General features: G+C 67.9%; 2 protein-coding genes and 1 long non-coding RNA gene across 3 annotated transcripts; 2 read left to right on the top strand and 1 right to left on the bottom strand.

Moving 5' to 3' along the window:
* On the top strand, positions 1–3,859 carry LOC137459640 (uncharacterized). Its single transcript, XR_010992438.1, has 3 exons — positions 1–26; positions 2,531–3,421; positions 3,836–3,859. It is a non-coding gene; the product is annotated as an uncharacterized lncRNA (long non-coding RNA).
* Positions 3,860–5,802: 1,943 nt separating this feature from the next.
* Positions 5,803–10,144, top strand: LOC137459638 (G patch domain-containing protein 4). The gene is made up of 7 exons (XM_068170433.1): positions 5,803–5,932; positions 6,923–6,996; positions 7,310–7,402; positions 7,673–7,780; positions 8,644–8,750; positions 8,845–8,895; positions 9,004–10,144. The coding sequence occupies exons 1-7, from the start codon at positions 5,857–5,859 to the stop codon at positions 9,548–9,550; spliced, it is 1,056 nt and encodes a 351-aa protein (XP_068026534.1). The 5' UTR covers positions 5,803–5,856; the 3' UTR covers positions 9,551–10,144.
* NAXE (NAD(P)HX epimerase) lies at positions 10,118–17,536 on the bottom strand. Its single transcript, XM_068170434.1, has 6 exons — positions 17,257–17,536; positions 16,403–16,511; positions 15,898–16,008; positions 15,111–15,224; positions 13,706–13,853; positions 10,118–10,558 (listed from the first exon to the last, which is right to left on the bottom strand). Exons 1-6 carry the CDS (start codon positions 17,451–17,453, stop codon positions 10,356–10,358), a joined length of 882 nt encoding a protein of 293 aa, XP_068026535.1. The 5' UTR covers positions 17,454–17,536; the 3' UTR covers positions 10,118–10,355.
* Positions 17,537–20,740: the final 3,204 nt, after the last annotated feature.

Raw genomic sequence — 20,740 nt, forward strand, 5'->3', positions numbered from 1 at the left:
AGCTGCTGGCTGGAGGAAGCTCTCAAGTATGTATCCCCACCCCCAGCTGCACCCCTGGGGAGGGGACAGCTCCAGGGTGACCCTAGAGGTTGTTCCCCAAGCCAAAACCATCCCAAGGATGTGGGGTGTGTCCCCACTTCCCCCCCCAGGTCATTCCACTGCTCCTCACCAGCTCTGCTCTCCAGACTCTTCCACAGCTTTGTTGTTCTTAGCATCATAGAATTGTTAGGGTTGGAAGGGACCTCAAGGACCCTCCAGTTCCAACCCCCCCCTGGAAGGGACCTCAAGGACCCTCCAGTTCCAACCCCCCCTGGAAGGGACCTCGAGGACCCTCCAGTTCCAACCCCCCCTGGAAGGGACCTCGAGGACCCTCCAGTTCCAACCCCCCCTGGAAGGGACCTCGAGGACCCTCCAGTTCCAACCCCCCCCTGGAAGGGACCTCGAGGACCCTCCAGTTCCAACCCCCCCTGGAAGGGACCTCGAGGACCCTCCAGTTCCAACCCCCACTGGAAGGGACCTCGAGGACCCTCCAGTTCCAACCCCCCCTGGAAGGGACCTCGAGGACCCTCCAGTTCCAACCCCCCCTGGAAGGGACCCTCGAGGACCCTCCAGTTCCAACCCCCCCTGGAAGGGACCTCGAGGACCCTCCAGTTCCAACCCCCCCTGGAAGGGACCTCGAGGACCCTCCAGTTCCAACCCCCCCTGGAAGGGGCCTCAAGGACCCTCCAGTTCCAACCCCCCCCCAGAAGGGATCTCAAAGACCCTCCAGTTCCAACCCCCAGCCATGGGCAGGGACACCTCACACCACAGTAGGTTGCTCACAGCCACCTCCAGCCTGGCTGCAAACACCTCTGGGGCTGAGGCTGAGGCTTCCACCACCTTCCTGGGCAGCCTGTGCCAGGCTCTCACCACCCTCCTGGGGCAGAACTTCTTCCTAAGCTCCAATCTACCTCTTCCCTCCTCTAGCTTGGATCCATTCCCCCCCAGTCCTGTCCCTCCCTGACACCTTACAAAGTCCCTCCCCAGCTTTCCTGGAGCCCCCTTCAGCCCCTAGAAGGCCACAAAAAGGTCTCCTCAGAGGAATCTCTTCTCCAGCCTTCCCCAACTCCCTCAGCCTTGCCCTCAGAGCAGAGCAGCTCCAACCCTCTGCTCATCCTCAAGCTTCCTGTGCTGTGGTTTCTATCCCCTGCCCCTGGTCCTATCTCAGGGCACAGTGAGCAGAGCCTCTCTCTATCCCTTCCTGGACCCCCAACCCTCAGCTACTGATGGACATTGCTCAGGTCCCCTCTCAGCCTTCTCCTCTCCAGGCCAACCACCCCCAGGGCCCTCTCAGCCTCTCCCCTCCAGACCAACCATCCCCAGGGCTCTCTCAGCCTCTCCTCTCCAGACCAACCACCCCCAGGGCCCTCTCAGCCTCTCCTCTCAGCACTCCACTCCCTTCCTCACCATCACAGCTCTCCCTTGGACCCTCTCCAGCAGCTCCCTGCCCCAACTCCCTCAGCCTTGCCCTCAGAGCAGAGCAGCTCCGACCCTCCCCTGGGGGTTGCGGGACCTGGGGTGAACTCCCCGCGGTTCGCCTTCCCCCCCTGGGCTCTCGCTGGCCGGCAGCACAGCCCTCCCCTGCAGGCCCCCCCTCTGTGTCCCCTGCAGGCCCCCTGCTGTGTGTCCCCTGCAGGCCCCCCCTGTGTGTCCCCTGCAGGCCCCCTGCTGTGTGTCCCCTGCAGGCCCCCTCTGTGTGTCCCCTGCAGGCCCTCTGTGTGTCCCCTGCAGGCCCCCTCTGTGTGTCCCCTGCAGGCCCTCTGTGTGTCCCCTGCAGGCCCCCTCTGTGCGTCCCCTGCAGGCCCCCCCTGTGCGTCCCCTGCAGGCCCCCTCTGTGCGTCCCCTGCAGGCCCTCTGTGTGTCCCCTGCAGGCCCCCCCCTGTGTGTCCCCTGCAGACCCTCTGTGTGTCCCCTGCAGGCCCTCTGTGTGTCCCCTGCAGGCCCCCCCTGTGTGTCCCCTGCAGGCCCCCCCTGTGTGTCCCCTGCAGGCCCCCCCTGTGTGTCCCCTGCAGGCCCTCTGTGTGTCCCCTGCAGGCCCCCCCTGCTGTGTCCCCTGCAGGCCCCCCCTGTGTGTCCCCTGCAGGCCCCCCCTGTGTGTCCCCTGCAGGCCCCCTCCTGTGCCCCCTGCAGGCCCCCTGTGTGTCCCCTGCAGGCCCCCTCTGTGTGTCCCCTGCAGGCCCCCTCTGTGTGTCCCCTGCAGACGCCCTCCTGCGCCCCCTGCAGACGCCCTCCTGCGCCCCCTGCAGGCCCCCTCTGTGTGTCCCCTGCAGACGCCCTCCTGCGCCCCCTGCAGGCCCCCCTCCTGTGCCCCCTGCAGGCCCCCTCCTGTGCCCCCTGCAGACCCTCTGTGTGTCCCCTGCAGGCCCCCTCCTGCGCCCCCTGCAGACGCCCTGTGTCCCCTTCAGACCCTCTGTGTCCCCTGCAGACCCCCTGTCCCTTTTCAGTCCTCCTTGCCCCTTTTGATGGCCCCTCCTGCCCTTCCCCCTGGCAGGCTCAGAGTCCTGAAGTGCGATTCCAACAGCAGCTGGAGCAGCTCAACGCCATGGGCTTCATCAACCGCGAGGCCAACCTGCAGGCCCTGATCGCCACCGGCGGGGACATCAACGCAGCTAATTGAGAGACTGCTGGGCTCCCAGCCTTCCTAAACTCTCCTCCTGCTGCTGCCCAGGCAAAAAGAGACCTCTCTCCATTCTCTCTCTCTCTCTTCCTCTCTTTCTTCTCTTCTCTCTCTCTCTTTCTCTCTCAGCACCTGCATCATAACCACCTGCACCACACATGGGGATCTTTGTTTCAGCGTCCTGTCCGGTCCCGACCAGCTCTTCCTTCCCATGTATTTAAAACCAACCAACCAACCAACCAACAATGATCCAGCTTAAGCTCCTGCCCCTCCCCCCCCCCCCCCCCATCCTCTTTTTCCCCCCCCACCCCACCCCCCCCCCTTGACTAAGTTAAAAGATTTCATGTTGAAATGCTCTTCTAAAGTGGCTTGTAAGTGGATTCCAGTTCTCATCGTGGCCACAGAGACTCCAGATGTGTATTTTTGGGGCTTGGCTTTGGTTTTGCCTAAAGGGGGGGTCCACAAACACACCCCCACCCCCCCCTCACTTTCCTCTCTCTCTCTAGGTGGTAAGAGGTGATCCCCTTCTAGTGACTTTGCCCCCTGAATGATTGTGGTTTGATGAGTAGCTTGGTTTGGACTGGCCGTGATTCTCCCTATCCCCTGCCTCCCCCCCACCTCCTCCTGCCTCCTTTGCAAGCAGATGCTTGAAAACTGAAGAGTCACAGAATGGGTCGGGTTGGAAGGGACCTTTTTAAAGCTCATCTAGGCCCAACCCTCCTGGAGGCAGCAGGGAGGCAGCAGGGGCAGGGAGGCAGTAGAGAGGCAGCAGGGAGCAGAGAGGGAGCAGGGAGGGAGTAGAGAGGCAGCAGGGGCAGAGAGGCAGCAGGGACAGGGAGGGAGCAGGGAGGCAGCAGGGACAGGGAGGGAGTAGAGAGGCAGCAGGGGCAGAGAGGCAGCAGGGAGGGAGCAGGGACAGGGAGGGAGTAGAGAGGCAGCAGGGAGGGAGCAGAGAGGCAGCAGGGACAGGGAGGGAGTAGAGAGGCAGCAGGGAGCAGAGAGGCAGCAGGGAGGGAGCAGGGACAGGGAGGGAGCAGAGAGGCAGCAGGGAGCAGAGAGGCAGCAGGGACAGGGAGGGAGCAGGGAGGCAGCAGGGGCACAGCAGGGAGGGAGCAGAGAGGCAGCAGGGAGGGAGCAGGGGCAGGGAAGGAGCAGAGAGGGGCCAGGGAGAGAGTAGAGGCAGCAGGGGCAGGGAGGCAGTAGGGGCAGGGGGGGAGCAAGGAGGGAGCAGAGAGGCAGCAGAGCCAAGTAGTATTTTTTTTGGAGGGGGTGGGGGTTTGGTGTCTGAATTAGGGGTGGGGGTGGTGGTGGGGAAAGAAAATGATGCAAACAAATGGGATTGAGCTGGAAATCTCTGCTCTGCTTTGCCCTGAGCCTGGTGTCCCTTGTAGCTGCCCTCTGATGTGGGCAGAGGGTTTCAGTGTGCACGAAAGCTCTGTCCCTGGATGCTCTTGGGGATGATGGAAAGGAGCAACCCCCCTCCCCCCCCCTCCCCTTTAACATCCCCCCAACTTCTCCCCCTCCCCCCAGATGGCCTTCAGGGATCAAGGTTTGGTTGCTGTGGACCTGGGAGTTCGCAGAGTCGCTGTGCAAAGCCTTGGGGAGGTTCATTTCTGCCCCCAGGTGGAGAGTTGATCACCTCGGAGGGGGAGAGCAGGGAGGTTGTGGTGACCTTTGTGCTCCTCAGGTTCACTTCTCCCTCTCCACAAAGAAGGAACAACCAAAACCCCCAAACCAAACAGAAGCTGGGGGGGGGAGGAGGAAACAACCAACCACCAAAGGAAGTTAACTCTCTTTTGACTGGGAAAAAAAAACCCAACCACCTTCCAACTTCTCCTTCAGCTCCATCCTCCCCTTCCCCTCTCCCCTTCCCCTCTCCCCTTCCCCTCTCCCCTTCCCCTCTCCCCTTCCCCTCTCCCCTTCCCCTCTCCCCTTCCCCTCTCCCCTTCCCCTCTCCCCTTCCCCTCTCCCCTTCCCCTCTCCCCTTCCCCTCTCCCCTTCCCCTCTCCCCTTCCCCTCTCCCCTTCCCCTCTCCCCTTCCCCTCTCCCCTTCCCCGTGGTTTTGTTGTCGTTTCCCATTCCGGTTCTGGTGTGTCTGGGTGTCAGCAACTCTTCCTCCTCCCCAGCAGCTCCTGGAGGAGCAGCAGCAGCAGCAGGGTGATTCTTGGCCACCCCTCTCCACCTTCCCCCTCCCTTCATTCCCCCCCCCCCCCAGGGGCTGTGTCATTTCCATGACCCATTTTTAAACCCGAGGACAAAATAAAATGCGCACAACCCTCTTCCCCCCCTGCCCTGCTCTCCAGCTCTCTTCCTTCCTGGCCAGAGGGGGACACACACACACACACACACACACAAGCTGGTTGAGATCTTCCTGCCCCCCAAAAGGTGGTGGGTTCTTTTTTTGGACCCTTCTAGGTCCCTTCCAACCCCTTTGGGCTTCCCAGGAAATCTTTTCATTGGGGAGGGGGATGCTTGGAAGAAAGATTGGGTGAAGCTTTTTGCCTCCCCTCTCTCTCCTCCCCCTGCCAGAAGGGGACCCTGGGCCAGGCTCTCCTCCCCTCCTCAGCAGCACCCAGGGTTCCTCCTCTCCACTCTTCCAACTCTCCCCTCTGGCACTTCCAAACCATCTCCCCCGCTCCTGTCCCGCTCCAAACTCTGTCCCCAGCTTTCTGCTCAGCGCTGGAAGCTCTCCAGGAGGTCTCCCCCTGGAGCCTTCTCCTCCTCTCCGGGCTGAACTCCCCCGAGCCTCCCAGCAGAGGGCTTCCAGCCCTGCCCCAGCATCGCTGCGACCTCCTCTGGCCCTGCTGCACCGGGTCCCTGCCTGTGCTGAGGCCTCAAGCAGAGGGGCGCGCAGCAGAGGGGCGCGCAGCAGAGGGGCGCGCAGCAGAGGGGCGCGCAGCAGAGGGGCGCGCAGCAGAGGGGCGCGCAGCAGAGGGGCGCGCAGCAGAGGGGCGCGCAGCAGAGGGGCGCGCAGCAGAGGGGCGCAGCAGAGGGGCGCAGCCTGCTCCCTGCCCCCTGCTGCCCGCACTGTTGGGCACCCCCGCGGCCGGCTCCGCTCCGCCGCCCCGCGCCCGCCCCTTCCCCGTGCTCGCCCCCGTGTCCCTCCGTGCTCGCTCCCGGCGCCGCGCCTGCGCCTTCGCCGTTTCCTGCAGCGTGGGTCGGGACCTGGCTGCTTCCTCCCGGGCTGCAGCGTTGCCACCATGAAGGTCCCGGAGCCGCCGGGCCGCGGGATGAGCTTCGCCGAGAGGCAGCTGCGGCGCCACGGCTGGAGGCGAGGTGGGGACTGCCCTGCGAGTGCCCGGACCCCGCCGCCCCCTCCGTGTGCCCGGACCCCGCCGCCCCCTCCGTGTGCCCGGACCCCGCCACCGCCCCCTGCGTGTGCCCGGACCCCGCCGCCCCCTCCGTGTGCCCGGACCCCCCGCCGCCCCCTGCGTGTGCCCGCACCCCGCCGCTGCCCCCTGCGTGTGCCCGCACCCCCCACCGCCGCCCCCTGCGTGTGCCCGCACCCTGCCGCTGCCCCCTCCGTGTGCCCGGACCCCGCCACTGCCCCCTCCGTGTGCCCGGACCCTGCCGCTGCCCCCTCCGTGTGCCCGGACCCCGCCGCTGCCCCCCTCCGTGTGCCCGGACCCCGCCGCTGCCCCCTCCATGTGCCCGGACCCCGCCGCTGCCCCCTCCATGTGCCCGGACCCCGCCGCTGCCCCCTCCGTGTGCCCGGACCCCGCCACTGCCTCCTCCGTGTGCCCGGACCCCGCTACCTCTGCCCGGTTCTCCCCGGTTGTTCCTGGCTCCCTCCGCTCCCAGCCCTCGTGGCTCTTCTCCGGTGGTCTCCAGTCCCCGGTCCCTCGTCCCTCCCCACTTTCACTGCCCGTCCCCGGTGGTCCCCGGTCTCCTCCGGTCCCTTGTCCTTCCCCGCACTCGTAGCTCTTCTCCGTGGGTCTCCAGTCCCCGGTCCCTTGTCCCTCCCCGCTCTCACTGCCCATCCCCGGTGGTCCCAGCTCCCCTCCGTCCCTAGGCTGTCCCCTCTCTCACTACCTGTTCCGCCGGTCCCGGTTGTCCCCAGTTGTCCCACGCGGTCTCCTCCCTCTCCCTGCCCATCGCCTGCTCCCCCGTGGTCCCCAGCCCCCATCCCCAGTGGTCCCCATCCCCCATCCCCAGTGGTCCCCAGTTCCCCTGGTCCTTAACCTGTCCCCGGCCCCCTGTGTCCGTCCCCTCCCCTGCCGGGTGGCTCCAGGGGAGCCGCCGCAGCGAGTGTCCCTCCGTCCCCAGGGCAGGGGCTGGGCAAGCGGCAGGACGGCATCGCCGAGGCCATCCGGGTGAAGGTCAAGTGCGACACGGCCGGGGTGAGTGTGGCCCCCCGCCCCCCAGTGCCCTTTGGGGGTCACCAGGGGCTGCCAGCAGCTGTCTTCAGGGTGGTGGCTCCGTGGTGGTTCCGTGGTGGTGGCCCCAGGGTGGTGACTGTGGGGGTGGCTCCAGGGTGGTGTCCCCAGGGTGGTGGCTCTGTGGTGGTGTCCCCAGGGTGGTGGCTCCATGGTGGTGGCCCCAGGGTGGTGTCCCCAGGGTGGTGACTCTGTGGTGGTGTCCCCAGGGTGGTGTCCCCAGGGTGGTGGCTCCATGGTGGTGGCCCCAGGATGGTGACTCCTTTGCCCCCCCCAGGTGGGACACGACGCAGCAGAGCCTTTCACCTTCCACTGGTGGGACCACGTCTTCAACCAGGCTGCTGCCAACATCTCCGTGGAGAGTGGGCAGGTAGCAGGGCTCGGGGAGGTGGGGAGGGGTTGGTGCTTGGGGGGGGTGTGGGGGGGTTGGTGCTTGGTGGGGGGCACCCCCTTTGGGCCAGCTGTAGGGCCGGGGGTCCCCTTTGCGAGGCCTCTCTGTGTCCCTGCAGCTCCTCCCAGCGCTCAGCACCTTGCGCCGGGGTGGGGGGCAGGGAGGTGCCGCAGGAGGGGCTGAAGCCCCCTTCAGGCACAGCTCTCCCTGAGTCCTTTGCATCTCTCCCACCCTCCCTTCCCCCTCCAGGATGGCATCTCCATGAGGAGCCTCTCGGAGCAGGGTGCCCACATCAGCAACAGGAAGCCCTGCAGGGCTGGCAGGGCTGGCACCATGCTCTATGGTCGCTTCGTCAAGGTACCTGGGCCTGGGGGGGCAGGGGAGCAGCTGGCTTCCCTCTGCACCCCCTCGCAGTGCAGCTTCCCCAGGGGCCTCTTTTCCTGGTCCCCCCTTTCCTTTTCCCTTTCCCCTTTCCCCATTCCCCTTTTCCCCTTTCCCCCTCCCCTTTCCCCTTTTCCCTTTCCCCCTTCCTCTTTTCCCTTTCCCCTTTTCCCTTTCCTCCTTTTCCCTTTCCCCCTTCCCCTTTTCCCTTTCCCCTTTCCCTTCTCCCTTTCCTTTTCCCCCTTTTCCCTTTCCCCCTTTCCCTTTCCCCTTTTCCCTTTCCCCTTTTCCCTTTCCCCTTTTCCCCTTTCCCCTTTTCCCCTTTCCCCTTTTCCCCTTTCCCCTTTTCCCCTTTCCCCTTTTCCCTTTCCCCTTTTCCCTTTCCCCTTTCCCCCTTCCACTTTTCCCTTTCCCTTTTCCCTTTCCCCCTTCCCCCTTCCCCTTTTCCCTTTTCCCTTTTCCCTTTTCCCTTTCCCCTTCCCCTTTTCCCTTTCCCCCTTCCCCTTCCCCTTCCCCTTTCCCTTTCCCCTTTTCCCTTTTCCCTTTTCCCTTTTCCCTTTCCCCCTTTCCCTTTCCCCCTTTCCCTTTCCCCCTTTTCCCTTCCCCCTTTTCCCTTTCCCCCTTTTCCCTTTCCCCCTTTTCCCTTTCCCCCTTTTCCCCTTTCCCCCTTCCCCTTTCCCCCTTCCCCTTTTCCCTTTCCCCTTTCCCCTTTTCCCTTCCCCCCCTTTCCCTTTCCCCCTTCCCCCCCCTTTCTCCTTTCCCCTTTCCCCCCCTTCCCCTGGTCCCCCTTATCCCCTTCCCCTGGCCCCCCCCTTTCTGACTGCTCCTCTGCCTCCCAGTCAGCCACCCTCACAGCCTGTGGGGAGCAGCCCACGGAGCTGCCCAGGGGGAGCAGTGATGATGATGATGATGATGATGACAAGCTGGACCTCTCCTCAGTCAGGAGGTGAGGCTGGGGCAGCACAAGGAAGGCACAAAGGCTGCTGGGGGGGTGCCTGGGGGGTGCCTGGGGGTCACTGGTGCTGTTTGTGCCCCCCCAGGCTGACGGACGCGGAGCTGGTGCAGGCGTGTGGGGGCCGCACGGCTCACAAGTAAGTGCCTGCTGGGGTCCCCCCTTTGTCCTTTTTTTTGGGGGGGTTGGAGGGCACATTCCCTGCCAGGGAGGTGCCAGAGCCCAGCTGCCCACCCTGTGCTTGCAGGGGTGCCCGCCATGGCCTGACTATGAGTGCCAAGCTGGCACGGCTGGAGGAGCAGGAAAGAGCCTTCCTGGCCACCTATCGACAGAAGGAGCAGCAGCAGGAGCCCCCCAGGAGCAGCCCCGCAGCAGAGGGGCAGGAAAAGAAGAGGAGGAAGAAGAGGAAACACTCCAGGGATGGAGGTGATGCTGAGGAGCTGCAGAGCCAGCAGCTGAGTGAGGAGGAGGGGATGGGAGAAGAGGAGATGGTCACAAAGAGGAGGAAGAAGAAGAAGAAGAGGAAGAACCAGGAGGTAAGCAGAGAAGAAGAGGTGGTAGGAGAGAAAGGGAAGGTTGCAAAGAGGAAGAAGAAGCAGGAGGAGGATGAGGAAGAGTTGGCTGAGGCAGAGATGGAGAAGAAGAGCAAGAAGAAGAAGAAGAAGAGGAGGAAAGAGGAGGAGGACAAAGAAGAGTTGGCTGAGCCTGAGGTCCCTCTAGAGGACACAGCTGGACCAGACCAAGCTGGACACAGCCCCAGGAAGAAGAGGAAGAGGAGGAAGGAGCCTGAGTGATCAAGGGCTGAGGCTGCCCTGTGGAGCTGCTGCTGCTGCCAGCTGGCTGAGGGGCCTGACCCTGCCTGCCAGTGCTGCTGGGTGCCCAGGGGAGCTCAGAGCTCTTCCCAGGTGCAGCTCAGCTACCTCTTCACTCCCTGGGAATGCTGGGCTGGGGCTGCTGGAGCTGGACTGAGCTTTGTGTCACTCCCTGAACCTCCTTCCTGTCAGGGCTGACCCCAGTCCCAGCTAGGGATAGGCAGGGGTGACCCCAGTTCCAACTAGGGATGGGGTCAGGGGTGACCCCAGTTCCAGACAGGGATGGGCAGGGGTGACCCCAGTCCCAGCAGGGATGGGCAGGGGTGACCCCAGTTCCAACTAGGGATGGGGCCAGGGGTGACCCCAGCTCCCAGCAGGGATGGCCAGGGGGTGACCCCAGTTCCAACTAGGGATGGGGCCAGGGGTGACCCCAGCTCCAGACAGGGATGGGGCCAGGGGTGACCCCAACTCCCAGACAGGGATGGGGCCAGGGTGCCTTAGCTGCTGTCTGTCCCAGAGGGGCCCTGAGGACATCTTTCAGTCCAAGGCTTTGAATAAATCTTTTATTGCAGTCAACCCCTCCCTGAGGCAGATCTGTGGAGACCCCCAGGCTGCTGGGGGGGGGGGGTCCCCCTCTAACACCTAGAAGCACTCAACCATAGGCAGCATCCCCCCCAAAAGCAGAACCCACCCCCAGGAGTGCTTGGGGAGGGGGCTGGGAGCTTCGCTGCTGCTTGGGTAGGACAGGAGGAGGAGGAGGAGCAGCTGGGAGCCCTGAGGCCGGGTCCTAGGTGAGCTGCAGCACGCAGTCGGCCTCGGGGTAGGGGGGGAGGTTCAAGGAGTACTTCTTCTGCAGGCTGGGGGGCACAAACCTGCCCCCCAGGAAGTGGTAGCGGCCGGAGAAGTGCCGGGCAGCCTTCTTGGGAGCCGTCAGCGAGATCAGCAGGTCAGGCTGCAGCCCGTGGGGGCTGCCCTGCTCCACATCCCAGCCTGCAACGACCCCCCCGGGGCAGGCTGCGGTCAGGAGGAGCCTGGATGGGCAACCCCCTGCCCCAGAGCCCTGCCCTGCTCCACATCCCAGCCCTGCTCCACATCCCAGCCTGCAACGACCCCCCCCGGGGGGCAGGCTGCAGTCAGGAGGAGCCTGGATGAGCAATTCCCTGCCCTGCTCCACATCCCAGCCTGCAACGACCCCCCCGGGGGGCAGGCTGCAGTCAGGAGGAGCCTGGATGAGCAACCCCCTGCCCCAAAGCCCTGCCCTGCTCCACATCCCAGCCTGCAACGACCCCCCCCGGGGGGCAGGATGCGGTCAGGAGGAGCCTGGATGGGCAAATCCCTGCCCCAGAGCCCTGCCCTGCTCCACATCCCTGCCCTGCTCCACATCCCAGCCTGCAACGACCCCCCCCGGGGCAGGCTGCGGTCAGGAGGAGCCTGGATGAGCAAATCCCTGCCCTGCTCCACATCCCAGCCTGCAACGACCCCCCCGGGGCAGGCTGCAGTCAGGAGGAGCCTGGATGGGCAACCCCCTGCCCTGCTCCACATCCCAGCCTGCAACGACCCCCCCGGGGGCAGGCTGCAGTCAGGAGGAGCCTGGATGGGCAACCCCCTGCCCCAGAGCCCTGCCCTGCTCCACATCCCTGCCCTGCTCCACATCCCAGCCTGCAACGACCCCCCCGGGGATAGGATGCAGTCAGGAGGAGCCTGGATGGGCAACCCCCTGCCCCAGAGCCCTGCCCTGCTCCACATCCCAGCCTGCAACGACCCCCCCGGGGCAGGCTGCGGTCAGGAGGAGCCTGGATGGGCAACCCCCTGCCCTGCTCCACATCCCAGCCTGCAACGACCCCCCCGGGGCAGGCTGCAGTCAGGAGGAGCCTGGATGGGCAACCCCCTGCCGCTCCACATCCCAGCCTGCAACAATCCACCCCCGGGGCAGGCTGCGGTCAGGAGGAGCCTGGATGAGCAAATCCCTGCCCCAGAGCCCTGCCCTGCTCCACATCCCTGCCCTGCTCCACATCCCTGCCCTGCTCCACATCCCTGCCCTGCTCCACATCCCTGCCCTGCTCCACATCCCTGCCCTGCTCCACATCCCAGCCTGCAACAATCCACCCCCCCGGGGGGCAGGCTGCGGTCAGGAGGAGCCTGGATGGGCAACCCCCTGCCCCAGAGCCAGGGAGCCCCTGGGTGGGCACCTTCCTGGGTGCCAGAGAGCCCCTAGGTGGGCACCCTCCTTGCCATGGAGCCCCTGGGTGGGCACCTTCCTCCCCCAGAGCCAGGGAGCCCCTGAGTGGGCACCTTCCTTGGGAGCCCTTAGGTGGGCACCTTCCTGGGGTGCCAGGGAGCCCCTGGGTGGGCACCTTCCTTGGGAGCCCCTAGGTGGGCACCCTCCTTGCCATGGAGCCCCTGGGTGGGCACCTTCCTTGGGAGCCCCTGGGTGGGCACCTTCCTTGGGTACCAGGGAGCCCCTGGGTGGGCACCTTCCTTGGGAGCCCCTAGGTGGGCACCTTCCTTGGGAGCCCCTGGGTGGGCACCTTCCTTGGGTACCAGGGAGCCCCTGGGTGGGCACCTTCCTGGGGTGCCCCTAGTTGGGCACCTTCCTGGGGTGCCAGGGAGCCCCTGGGTGGGCACCTTCCTTGGGAGCCCCTGGGTGGGCACCTTCCTTGGGAGCCCCTGGCTGGGCACCTTCCTTGCCAGGGAGCCCCTAGGTGGGCACCTTCCTGGGGTGCCCCTAGTTGGGCACCTTCCTGGGGTGCCAGGGAGCCCCTGGGTGGGCACCTTCCTTGGGAGCCCCTAGGTGGGCACCTTCCTGGGGTGCCCCTGGGTGGGCACCTTCCTTGGGAGCCCCTGGCTGGGCACCTTCCTTGCCAGGGAGCCCCTAGGTGGACACCTTCCTGGGGAGCCCCTGGGTGGGCACCTTCCTGCTCCAGAGCCAGGGAGCCCCTGGGTGGGCACCTTCCTTGGGAGCCCCTAGGTGGGCACCTTCCTGGGGTGCCAGGGAGCCCCTGAGTGGGCACCTTCCTTGGGGAGCCCCTGGGTGGGCACCTTCCTGGGGTGCCAGAGAGCTCCTAGGTGGGCACCTTCCTTGGGAGCCCCTAGGTGGGCACCTTCCTGGAGTGCCAGAGAGCTCCTAAGTGGGCACCTTCCTCACCCAGAAACCAGGGAGCCCCTGGGTGGGCACCTTCCTTGCCAGGGAGACCCTGGGTGGGCACCTTCCTGGGGTGCCAGGGTGCCCCTGGGTGGGCACCTTCCTTGCCAGGGAGCCCTCAGGTGGGCACCTTCCTGGGGTGCCAGGGATCCCCTAGGTGGGCACCTTCCTTGGGAGCCCCTGGGTGGGCACCTTGGGAGCCCCTAGGTGGGCACCTTCCTTGGGTACCAGGGAGCCCCTGGGTGGGCACCTTCCTGGGGTGCCAGGGAGCCCCTGGGTGGGCACCTTCCTTGGGAGCCCCTAGGTGGGCACCTTCCTTGGATGCCAGGGAGCCCCTGGGTGGGCACCTTCCTTAGGAGCCCCTAGGTGGGCACCTTCCTGCCCCAGAGCCAGGGAGCCCCTAGGTGGGCACCTTCCTTGGGAGCCCCTAGGTGGGCACCTTCCTTGCCAGGGAGCCCCTGGGTGGGCACCTTCCTGCTCCAGAGCCAGGGAGCCCCTGGGTGGGCACCTTGCTGGGGTGCCAGGGAGCCCCTGAGTGGGCACCTTCCTTAGGAGCCCCTAGGTGGGCACCCTCCTTGCCAGGGAGCCCCTGGGTGGGCACCTTCCTTGGGAGCCCCTGGGTGGGCACCTTCCTCGGATGCCAGGGAGGCCCTGGGTGGGCACCTTCCTTGGGAGCCCCTGGGTGGGCACCTTCCTTGCCAGGGATCCCCTAGGTGGGCACCTTCCTGCCCCACAGCCAGGGAGCCCCTAGGTGGGCACCTTCCTCCCCCAGAACCAGGAGCCCCTGGGTGGGCACCTTCCTCCCCCACAGCCAGGGAGCCCCTGGGTGGGCATCTTCCTGGGGTGCCAGGGAGCCCCTAGGTGGGCACCTTCCTGCCCCAGAGCCAGGGAGCCCCTGGGTGGGCACCTTCCTCCCCCACAGCCAGGGAGCCCCTGGCTGGGCACCCTCCTGGGGTGCCAGGGCGCCCCTGGGTGGGCATCCTGGCGCTACTCACCCGAGGGGATGTCGATGCTGGCGATGGGCACCGTGACTTGCTGCAGGGTGCTGAGGATGCTGCCAAAGGGCTCCCTCACTGCCCCCTTGAAGCTGAACCCGAAGATGGCATCGACCACCAGCCCATAGAACTCATCAATGAAGGCAGCCTGGGGGGGGCATGGCAGGGGGGGGTGAAAACCAGGCCCCAGCAGGGCTCCAGGGGTGGAGGCCCAGGGGCACAGCTCCAAAGGTGGATGCCCAGGGGCACAGCTCCAGAGGATGCCCAGGGGCAGAGCTCCAGAGGATGCCCAGGGGCAGGGCTCCAGAGGATGCCCAGGGGCAGGGCTGCAGAGGTGGATGCCCAGGAGCAGAGCCCCAGAGGATGCCCAGGGACACAGCTCCAGAGGTGGATGCCCAGGGGCAGAGCTCCAGGGGTGGAGGCCCAGGAGCACAGCTCCAGAGGTGGATGCCCAGGGACACAGCTCCAGAGGTGGATGCCCAGGGGCAGAGCTCCAGGGGTGGAGGCCCAGGGGCACAGCTCCAGAGGATGCCCAGGGGCAGAGCTCCAGAGGTGAATGCCCAGGGGCACAGCTCCAGAGGATGCCCAGGGGCAGAGCTCCAGAGGTGGATGCCCAGGGGCAGGGCTCCAGAGGATGCCCAGGGGCAGGGCTCCAGAGGATACCCAGGAGCACAGCTCCAGAGGATGCCCAGGGGCAGAGCTCCAGAGGTGGATGCCCAGGGGCAGGGCTCCAGAGGATGCCCAGGGGCAGGGCTCCAGAGGATACCCAGGAGCACAGCTCCAGAGGATGCCCAGGGGCACAGCCCCAGAGGTGGATGCCCAGGGGCAGAGCTCCAGAAGTGGATGCCCAGGGGCACAGCTCCAGAGGATGCCCAGGGGCACAGCTCCAGAGGATGCCCAGGGGCAGAGCTCCAGAGGATGCCCAGGGGCACAGCTCCAGAGGTGGAGGCCCAGGGGCAGAGCTCCAGAGGTGGATGCCCAGGGGCAGGGCTCCAGAGGTGGATGCCCAGGGGCAGGGCTCCAGAGGTGGATGCCCAGAGGCACAGCTCCAGAGGTGGAGGCCCAGGGGCACAGCCCCAGAGGATGCCCAGGGGCAGAGCTCCAGAGGATGCCCAGGAGCACAGCTCCAGAGGTGGATGCCCAGGGGCAGGGCTCCAGAAGTGGATGCCCAGAGGTGGATGCCCAGGGGCAGGGCTGCAGAGGATGCCCAGGAGCACAGCTCCAGAAGTGGATGCCCAGAGGTGGAGGCCCAGGGGCACAGCTCCAGAGGTGGAGGCCCAGGGGCAGGGCTCCAGAAGTGGATGCCCAGAGGTGGATGCCCAGGGGCACAGCCCCAGAGGTGGCTGCCCAGAGGTGGCTGCCCAGGGGCAGGGGGCTGCTCCCCAGCCCTGGGGCTGCTGCTGACCTCTGCTGGGAACTCAGGCAGGAAGGGGATGTCCATCTTCTGGCACTGGGTGGTCAGGGCTGCAAAGAGAGGCTTGCTGGGGCGCTTGGGGTAGTGGATGGTTGGCTCATAGCCCTGTGAAGAGCAGGAGGGAGCTGGAGCAGTGCCCTGGCAGCTGCAGCAGCCAAAGGGATTATGGGATGGGGGAGGGGGGAGAAGAGACCTCTCAGGCTGTGGAGGTCAACCCTGCCCCAGGGCACCACCACCCTGCCCCAGGGCACCACCACCCTGCCCCAGCCCCCAGCACCACATCCTGCAGGGATGGAGCCTCCAGCACTGCCCCTGGGCAGCCTGGGCCAAGCCTCCAGGGGCAGAAATGGTTCCTCCTGGCCAAGCTGAACCTCCCCTGGGGCAACCCAAGGCCATTTGCCCCTCTTGTCCTGCCCCCCTGCTCCCTGGAGCCCAACTCAAGCCCTGAGGTCTCCTCTCAGCACCTCCCCCCCCAGGCTGAACACCCCCAGAGCTCCCTCAGCTGCTCCTCCCCAGCCCCTTCCCCACCTTCCCTGCCCCCTCCCCACCCCCTCCATCTCCCCCTGGCCCTCAGGAGCCCAACCCTGCCCCCAGGCTGCCAGCTGTGCCCTCCCCAGTGCCCAGCCCGGGGTGGGGGTGGGGGCACAACCCCTGCCCTGCTCCTGCTGCCCACCCTGGGGGCTGCTCCAAGCCAGGCAGCAGGAACCCCAAAGCCTTTGGGGGGCTGTGGGGGCAGGTGGGGAGAGGAGCCCTGCCCAGGGGAGCAGAAGAGACTCACAAACATCTTGAGGTGCCTGGCACAGACCAGGCCATCGCCGCCGTTGTTCCCTGGCCCACAGACCACCAGGACTGCAGGCAGGCTGCTGGTGAAGGAGCTGGGAGGGTAGGCCTGGGGTGGGCAAGGGGCAGGAGGGGATGCTGGAGAAGCAGGATCGTGCCCACGGGGCTGGGAGCACTCCCCAAGACCATGCCGTGGGGCTGAGACCCCCCCCAGGAGCACACCACGGTGCTGAGACCCCCTCCAGGGCCATGCCATGGGGCTGAGACCCCCCCCAGGAGCACACCATGGTGCTGAGACCCCCCCAGGGCCATGCCATGGGGCTGGGAGCCCCCCCAGAACAACACCACGGTGCTGAGACCCCCCCCAGGAGCACACCATGGTGCTGAGACCCCCTCCAGGGCCATGCCATGAGGCTGGGACCCCCCTCCAGGGCCACACCACGGTGCTGAGACCCCCCCCCAGGAGCACACCACGGTGCTGGGACCCCCCCCAGGACCCTCACCTTGGCGATGGCAGTGGCACAGCTCAGCCCTGCCAGCTCCATCAGCTGCTCCAGGCTGAACTTGTAGTCGGTGAAGAGCTCCTGGTCAATGGCCTGAGCCTCCTCCTGCCTGGGAGGGGGTGAGGATGGCAGCCCCCCCGTGCCCTACCGACCCCTTGGCACCCCCCCCCCGGGTCCCACCCACCCCTTGGCACCCCCCCCCGTGTCCTACCACGCACCCCTCGGACCCCCAAGCACCCCCTCGGACCCCCAAGCACCCTCCGGACCCCCAAGCACCCCCTCGGACCCCCAAGCACCCCTCGGCCCCCCAAGCACCCCCTCGGCCCCCCAAGCACCCCTCGGCCCCCCAAGCACCCCTCGGACCCCCAAGCACCCCTCGGATCCCCAAGCACCCCCCCGGCCCCCCAAGTCCCCCTCGGACCCCCAAGCACCCCCTCGGCCCCCCAAGCACCCCTCGGACCCCCAAGCACCCCCTCGGCCCCCCAAGCACCCCTCGGCCCCCCAAGCACCCCTCGGACCCCCAAGCACCCCTCGGATCCCCAAGCACCCCCCGGCCCCCCAAGTCCCCCTCGGACCCCCAAGCATCCCCTCGGCCCCCCAAGCACCCCTCGGACCCCAAATCACACCCTCGGCCCCCCAAGCACCCCTCGGCCCCCCAAGCACCCCTCGGACCCCCAAGCACCTCTCGGCCCCCCAAGCACCCTCCGGACCCCCAAGCACCCCTCGGATCCCCAAGCACCCCTCGGACCCCCAAGCACCTCTCGGCCCCCCAAGCACCCTCCGGATCCCCAAGCACCCTCCGGACCCCCAAGCACCCCTCGGACCCCCCCCGCCCCCCAGCCCCGCAGCCGTACCCCAGGAAGCGGAGCCCGGCGCCGGTTCCGTGCATGGCTCGGGGGGGGCCGCAGCGCTCCCGGCTCCGCTCCCAGCTCCGCTCCCAGCCCCAGCCCCAGCCCCAGCCCCGGCTCCGGCTCCGGCAGCGTCCGCCCCCTCGGAGCCCTCCGGCCGCTACCAGCAGCCCCAAGCCCAGCAGCGCCCTCGGGACTGGCATGCGGGGGGGCACCGGGCTGGGCACCGGGCTGGGCACCAGGCTCGGGAGGGGAACGCAGGGCGCTGGGCACGGAGCAGGCGCGGAGCCGCCCCCGGGGCGGAGACCTGACGGGGAGCTGCCGACACCCCCCCCGCCCCCGACGGCACCGACAGCGCCCCCCCGTGGCTCCGACAGCGCCCCCCCCCCGGCTCCGGCAGTGCCACCCCCCGGCAGTGCCCCCCCCCCCGGCTCAGGCAGTGCCCCCCCCGGCAGCTGGCAGTGCCCCCCCCCCGGCTCAGGCAGTGCCACCCCCCCGGCTCCTGCAGTGCCACCCCCCCGGCTCCTGCAGTGCCCACCCCCCGGCTCCGGCAGTGCCCCCCCCGGCTCAGGCAGCGCCACCCCCGGCAGTGCCACCCCCGGCTCCGGCAGTGCCCCCCCCCGGCAGCTGGCAGTGCAACCCCCCCGGCTCCGGCAGTGCCACCCCCGGCAGTGCCACCCCCCCGGCTCCGGCAGTGCCCCCCCCCCGGCAGTGTCCCCCCCCCCGGCTCAGGCAGTGCCACCCCCCCCGGCTCCGGCAGTGCCCCCCCCCCCGGCAGCTGGCAGTGCCACCCCCCCCAGCAGCTGGCAGTGCTCCCCCCCTGGCAGCTGGCAGTGCCACCCCCCCGGCTCTGGCAGTGCCCCCCCCGGCAGCTGGCAGTGCCACCCCCGGCTCACGCAGTGCCCCCCCCCGGCTCCGGCAGTGCTACCCCCCCCGGCTCCGACAGTCCCCCCCCGGCAGTGCCACCACCCCGGCTCAGGCAGTGCCACCCCCCCCGGCTCCGACAGTCCCCCCCCGGCAGTGCCACCCCCCCGGCTCAGGCAGTGTCCCCCCCCCCCGGCTCCGGCAGTGCCCCCCCCCGGCTCCGGCAGTGCCTCCCCCCCGGCTCCTGCAGTGCCCCCCCCGGCAGCTGGCAGTGCCTCCCCCCCGGCTCCTGCAGTGCCACCCTCCCGGCTCCGGCAGTGCCACCCTCCCGGCTCAGGCACTGCTCCCCCCGCGGCTCAGGCAGTGCCACCCCCGGCAGCTGGCAGTGCCCCCCCCGGCTCCGACAGTGCCACCCCCGGCCGTGCCCCCCCCCTCCGGCTCAGGCAGTGCCGCCCCCCCGGCAGCTGGCAGTGCCCCCCCCCCGGCTCAGGCACTGTCCCCCCCCTCGGCTCCGGCAGTGCCCCCCCCGGCAGCTGGCAGTGCCACCCCCCCCCGGCAGCTGGCATCCATCCATCCATCCGTGCCCGGGGGAAAGGAGAATGGAAAAGCTCCGAGCGCCCTGCCCCGGGGGCTGCCAGGGGGTTGGGCACTGCAGGGCTAGGAAGGGACCCCCCCCAAAGCTCCTCCAGTGCCCCCCCCCTGCAGCCAACAGGGGCAGCCCCAGCCAGAGCCCCAAGCAGAGCTGAGCTGGGCTGGGGCCAGCCCTGGGGGCAGCTCCCAACCCCCCCCGGGCAGCCTGGGCCAGGCTCTGCCCAGCCTCAGCAGCACCAATTGCTGCTCCTCTGCCCTCCCCCTCTCCCCTCTGGCACTTCCCAACCCTCTCCCCTGCTCCTGCCCTGCTCCAACCTCTGGCCCCAGCTCTCTGCTCAGCTCTGGGAGCTCTCCAGGAGCTCTCCCTGGAGCCTTCTCTCCTCTCCAGGCTGAGCTCTGCCAGCCTGGAGCCTCCCAGCAGAGAGCTTCCAGCCCTGCCCCAGCCCTGCTGTGACCTCCTCTGCCCTCTCCCGCAGCTCCCTGCCTGTGCTGAGGCCTCCAGAGCTGCCCCCAGCCCTGCAGGGCTCTCAGCACAGCTCCAGGGGGGGCACAATCCCCTCCCTGCCCCTGGGCTGCTGGGCACCAGCCCCAGGGCACAGCTCCTCACCCCCCAGCTCCTCTCCCCCTCTCCCCTCTGGCACTTCCCAACCCTCTCCCCTGCTCCTGCCCTGCTCCAACCTCTGGCCCCAGCTCCCTGCTCAGCTCTGGGAGCTCTCCAGGAGCTCTCCCTGGAGCCTTCTCTCCTCCCCAGGCTGAGCTCTCCCAGCCCTGCCCCAGCCCTGCTGTGACCTCCTCTGCCCTCTCCCCCAGCTCCCTGCCTGTGCTGAGGCCTCCAGAGCTGCCCCCAGCCCCGCAGGGCTCTCAGCAGGGCACAGCAGAGTGGCACAATCCCCTCCCCTGCCCCTGCTGCCCACACTGCTGCTGGGCACCAGCCCCAGGGCACAGCTGGGGCTGGGCTGGCAGCGCTGAGTGCCAGCTCCTCTCCAGCCCTTCCTGCCCAGGCTGTGCCCAGGGCCTTGCCCCTCCTGAGCTCCCCATGGTGCTCCCCATGGTCCTCCCCTCCCCAGCCTGCCCAGGTGCCTCTGCTGGCCACCACCCAGCTGGGTGCCAGCTGCTGAGGCTGCCTGGGTGCCACCCATGAGAGATGAAGCAGCACTGGGCCCACGGTGGAGCCCTGAGGGATCCTCCTCTCCGTTTGTGCTGCTGGTTCCCCTCCCCTCCCCTCCCCCCCGCGGGAAGCCTTCTCCTGGGGGTCCTCCACTGTCACACGAGGCTGCAGAGGAGGGACAGGGTCCTGCCCCTGCTGCGAGGCTCCTGGCTCCGCGGGGGCTGGCAGCTGGCAGGGGCATGGCTGGAGCTGGGGGCACAGAGGGGTGCAGGATGGGGGGCAGGGGGCACTCAGAGGGGTGCAGCATGGGGGGCAGGGGGCACTCAGTGGGGGGCAGGATGGGGGGCAGGGGGCACTCAGAGGGGGCAGGATGGGGGGCAGGAGGCACTCAGTGGGGTGCAGGATGGGGAGCAGGGGGCACTCAGAGGGGGGCAGGATGGGGGGCAGGGGGCACTCAGAGGGGTGCAGGATGGGGAGCAGGGGGCACTCAGTGGGGGGCAGGATGGGGGGCAGGGGGCACTCAGAGGGGGGCAGGATGGGGGGCAGGGGGCACTCAGAGGGGGGCAGGATGGGGGGCAGGGGGCACTCAGAGGGGGGCAGGATGGGGGGCAGGAGGCACTCAGTGGGGGGCAGGATGGGGGGCAGGGGGCACTCAGAGGGGGGCAGGATGGGGGGCAGGGGGCACTCAGTGGGGGGCAGGAGGCACTCAGTGGGGTGCAGGATGGGGGGCAGGGGGCACTCAGTGGGGGGCAGGATGGGGGGCAGGGGGCACTCAGTGGGGGGCAGGATGGGGGGCAGGGGGCACTCAGAGGGGGGCAGGATGGGGGGCAGGAGGCACTCAGTGGGGGGCAGGATGGGGGGCAGGGGGCACTCAGTGGGGGGCAGGATGGGGGGCAGGGGGCAGGATGGGGGGCAGGGGCACTCAGT

The sequence above is a fragment of the Melanerpes formicivorus genome, unplaced genomic scaffold, assembly GCF_026170545.1.
Source record: "Melanerpes formicivorus ecotype bairdi unplaced genomic scaffold, bMelFor1.0.p_v2 SCAF_386, whole genome shotgun sequence".
NCBI lineage: Eukaryota > Metazoa > Chordata > Aves > Piciformes > Picidae > Melanerpes > Melanerpes formicivorus.

Excerpts from the sequence above, each read along its gene's own strand:
- LOC137459638 (XM_068170433.1), top strand. The coding sequence starts at position 5,857 with ATGAAGGTCCCGGAGCCGCCGGGCCGCGGGATGAGCTTCGCCGAGAGG. Across the intron at positions 6,997-7,309 it reads TCAAGTGCGACACGGCCGGG|GTGGGACACGACGCAGCAGA; the intron begins GTGAGTGTGGCC and ends TGCCCCCCCCAG. Across the intron at positions 8,896-9,003 it reads GGGGGCCGCACGGCTCACAA|GGGTGCCCGCCATGGCCTGA; the intron begins GTAAGTGCCTGC and ends CTGTGCTTGCAG.
- NAXE (XM_068170434.1), bottom strand. The coding sequence starts at position 17,453 with ATGCCAGTCCCGAGGGCGCTGCTGGGCTTGGGGCTGCTGGTAGCGGCC. Across the intron at positions 15,225-15,897 it reads CCAGGCACCTCAAGATGTTT|GGCTATGAGCCAACCATCCA; the intron begins GTGAGTCTCTTC and ends TGCTCTTCACAG. Across the intron at positions 13,854-15,110 it reads TGCCTGAGTTCCCAGCAGAG|GCTGCCTTCATTGATGAGTT; the intron begins GTCAGCAGCAGC and ends TGCCCCCCCCAG.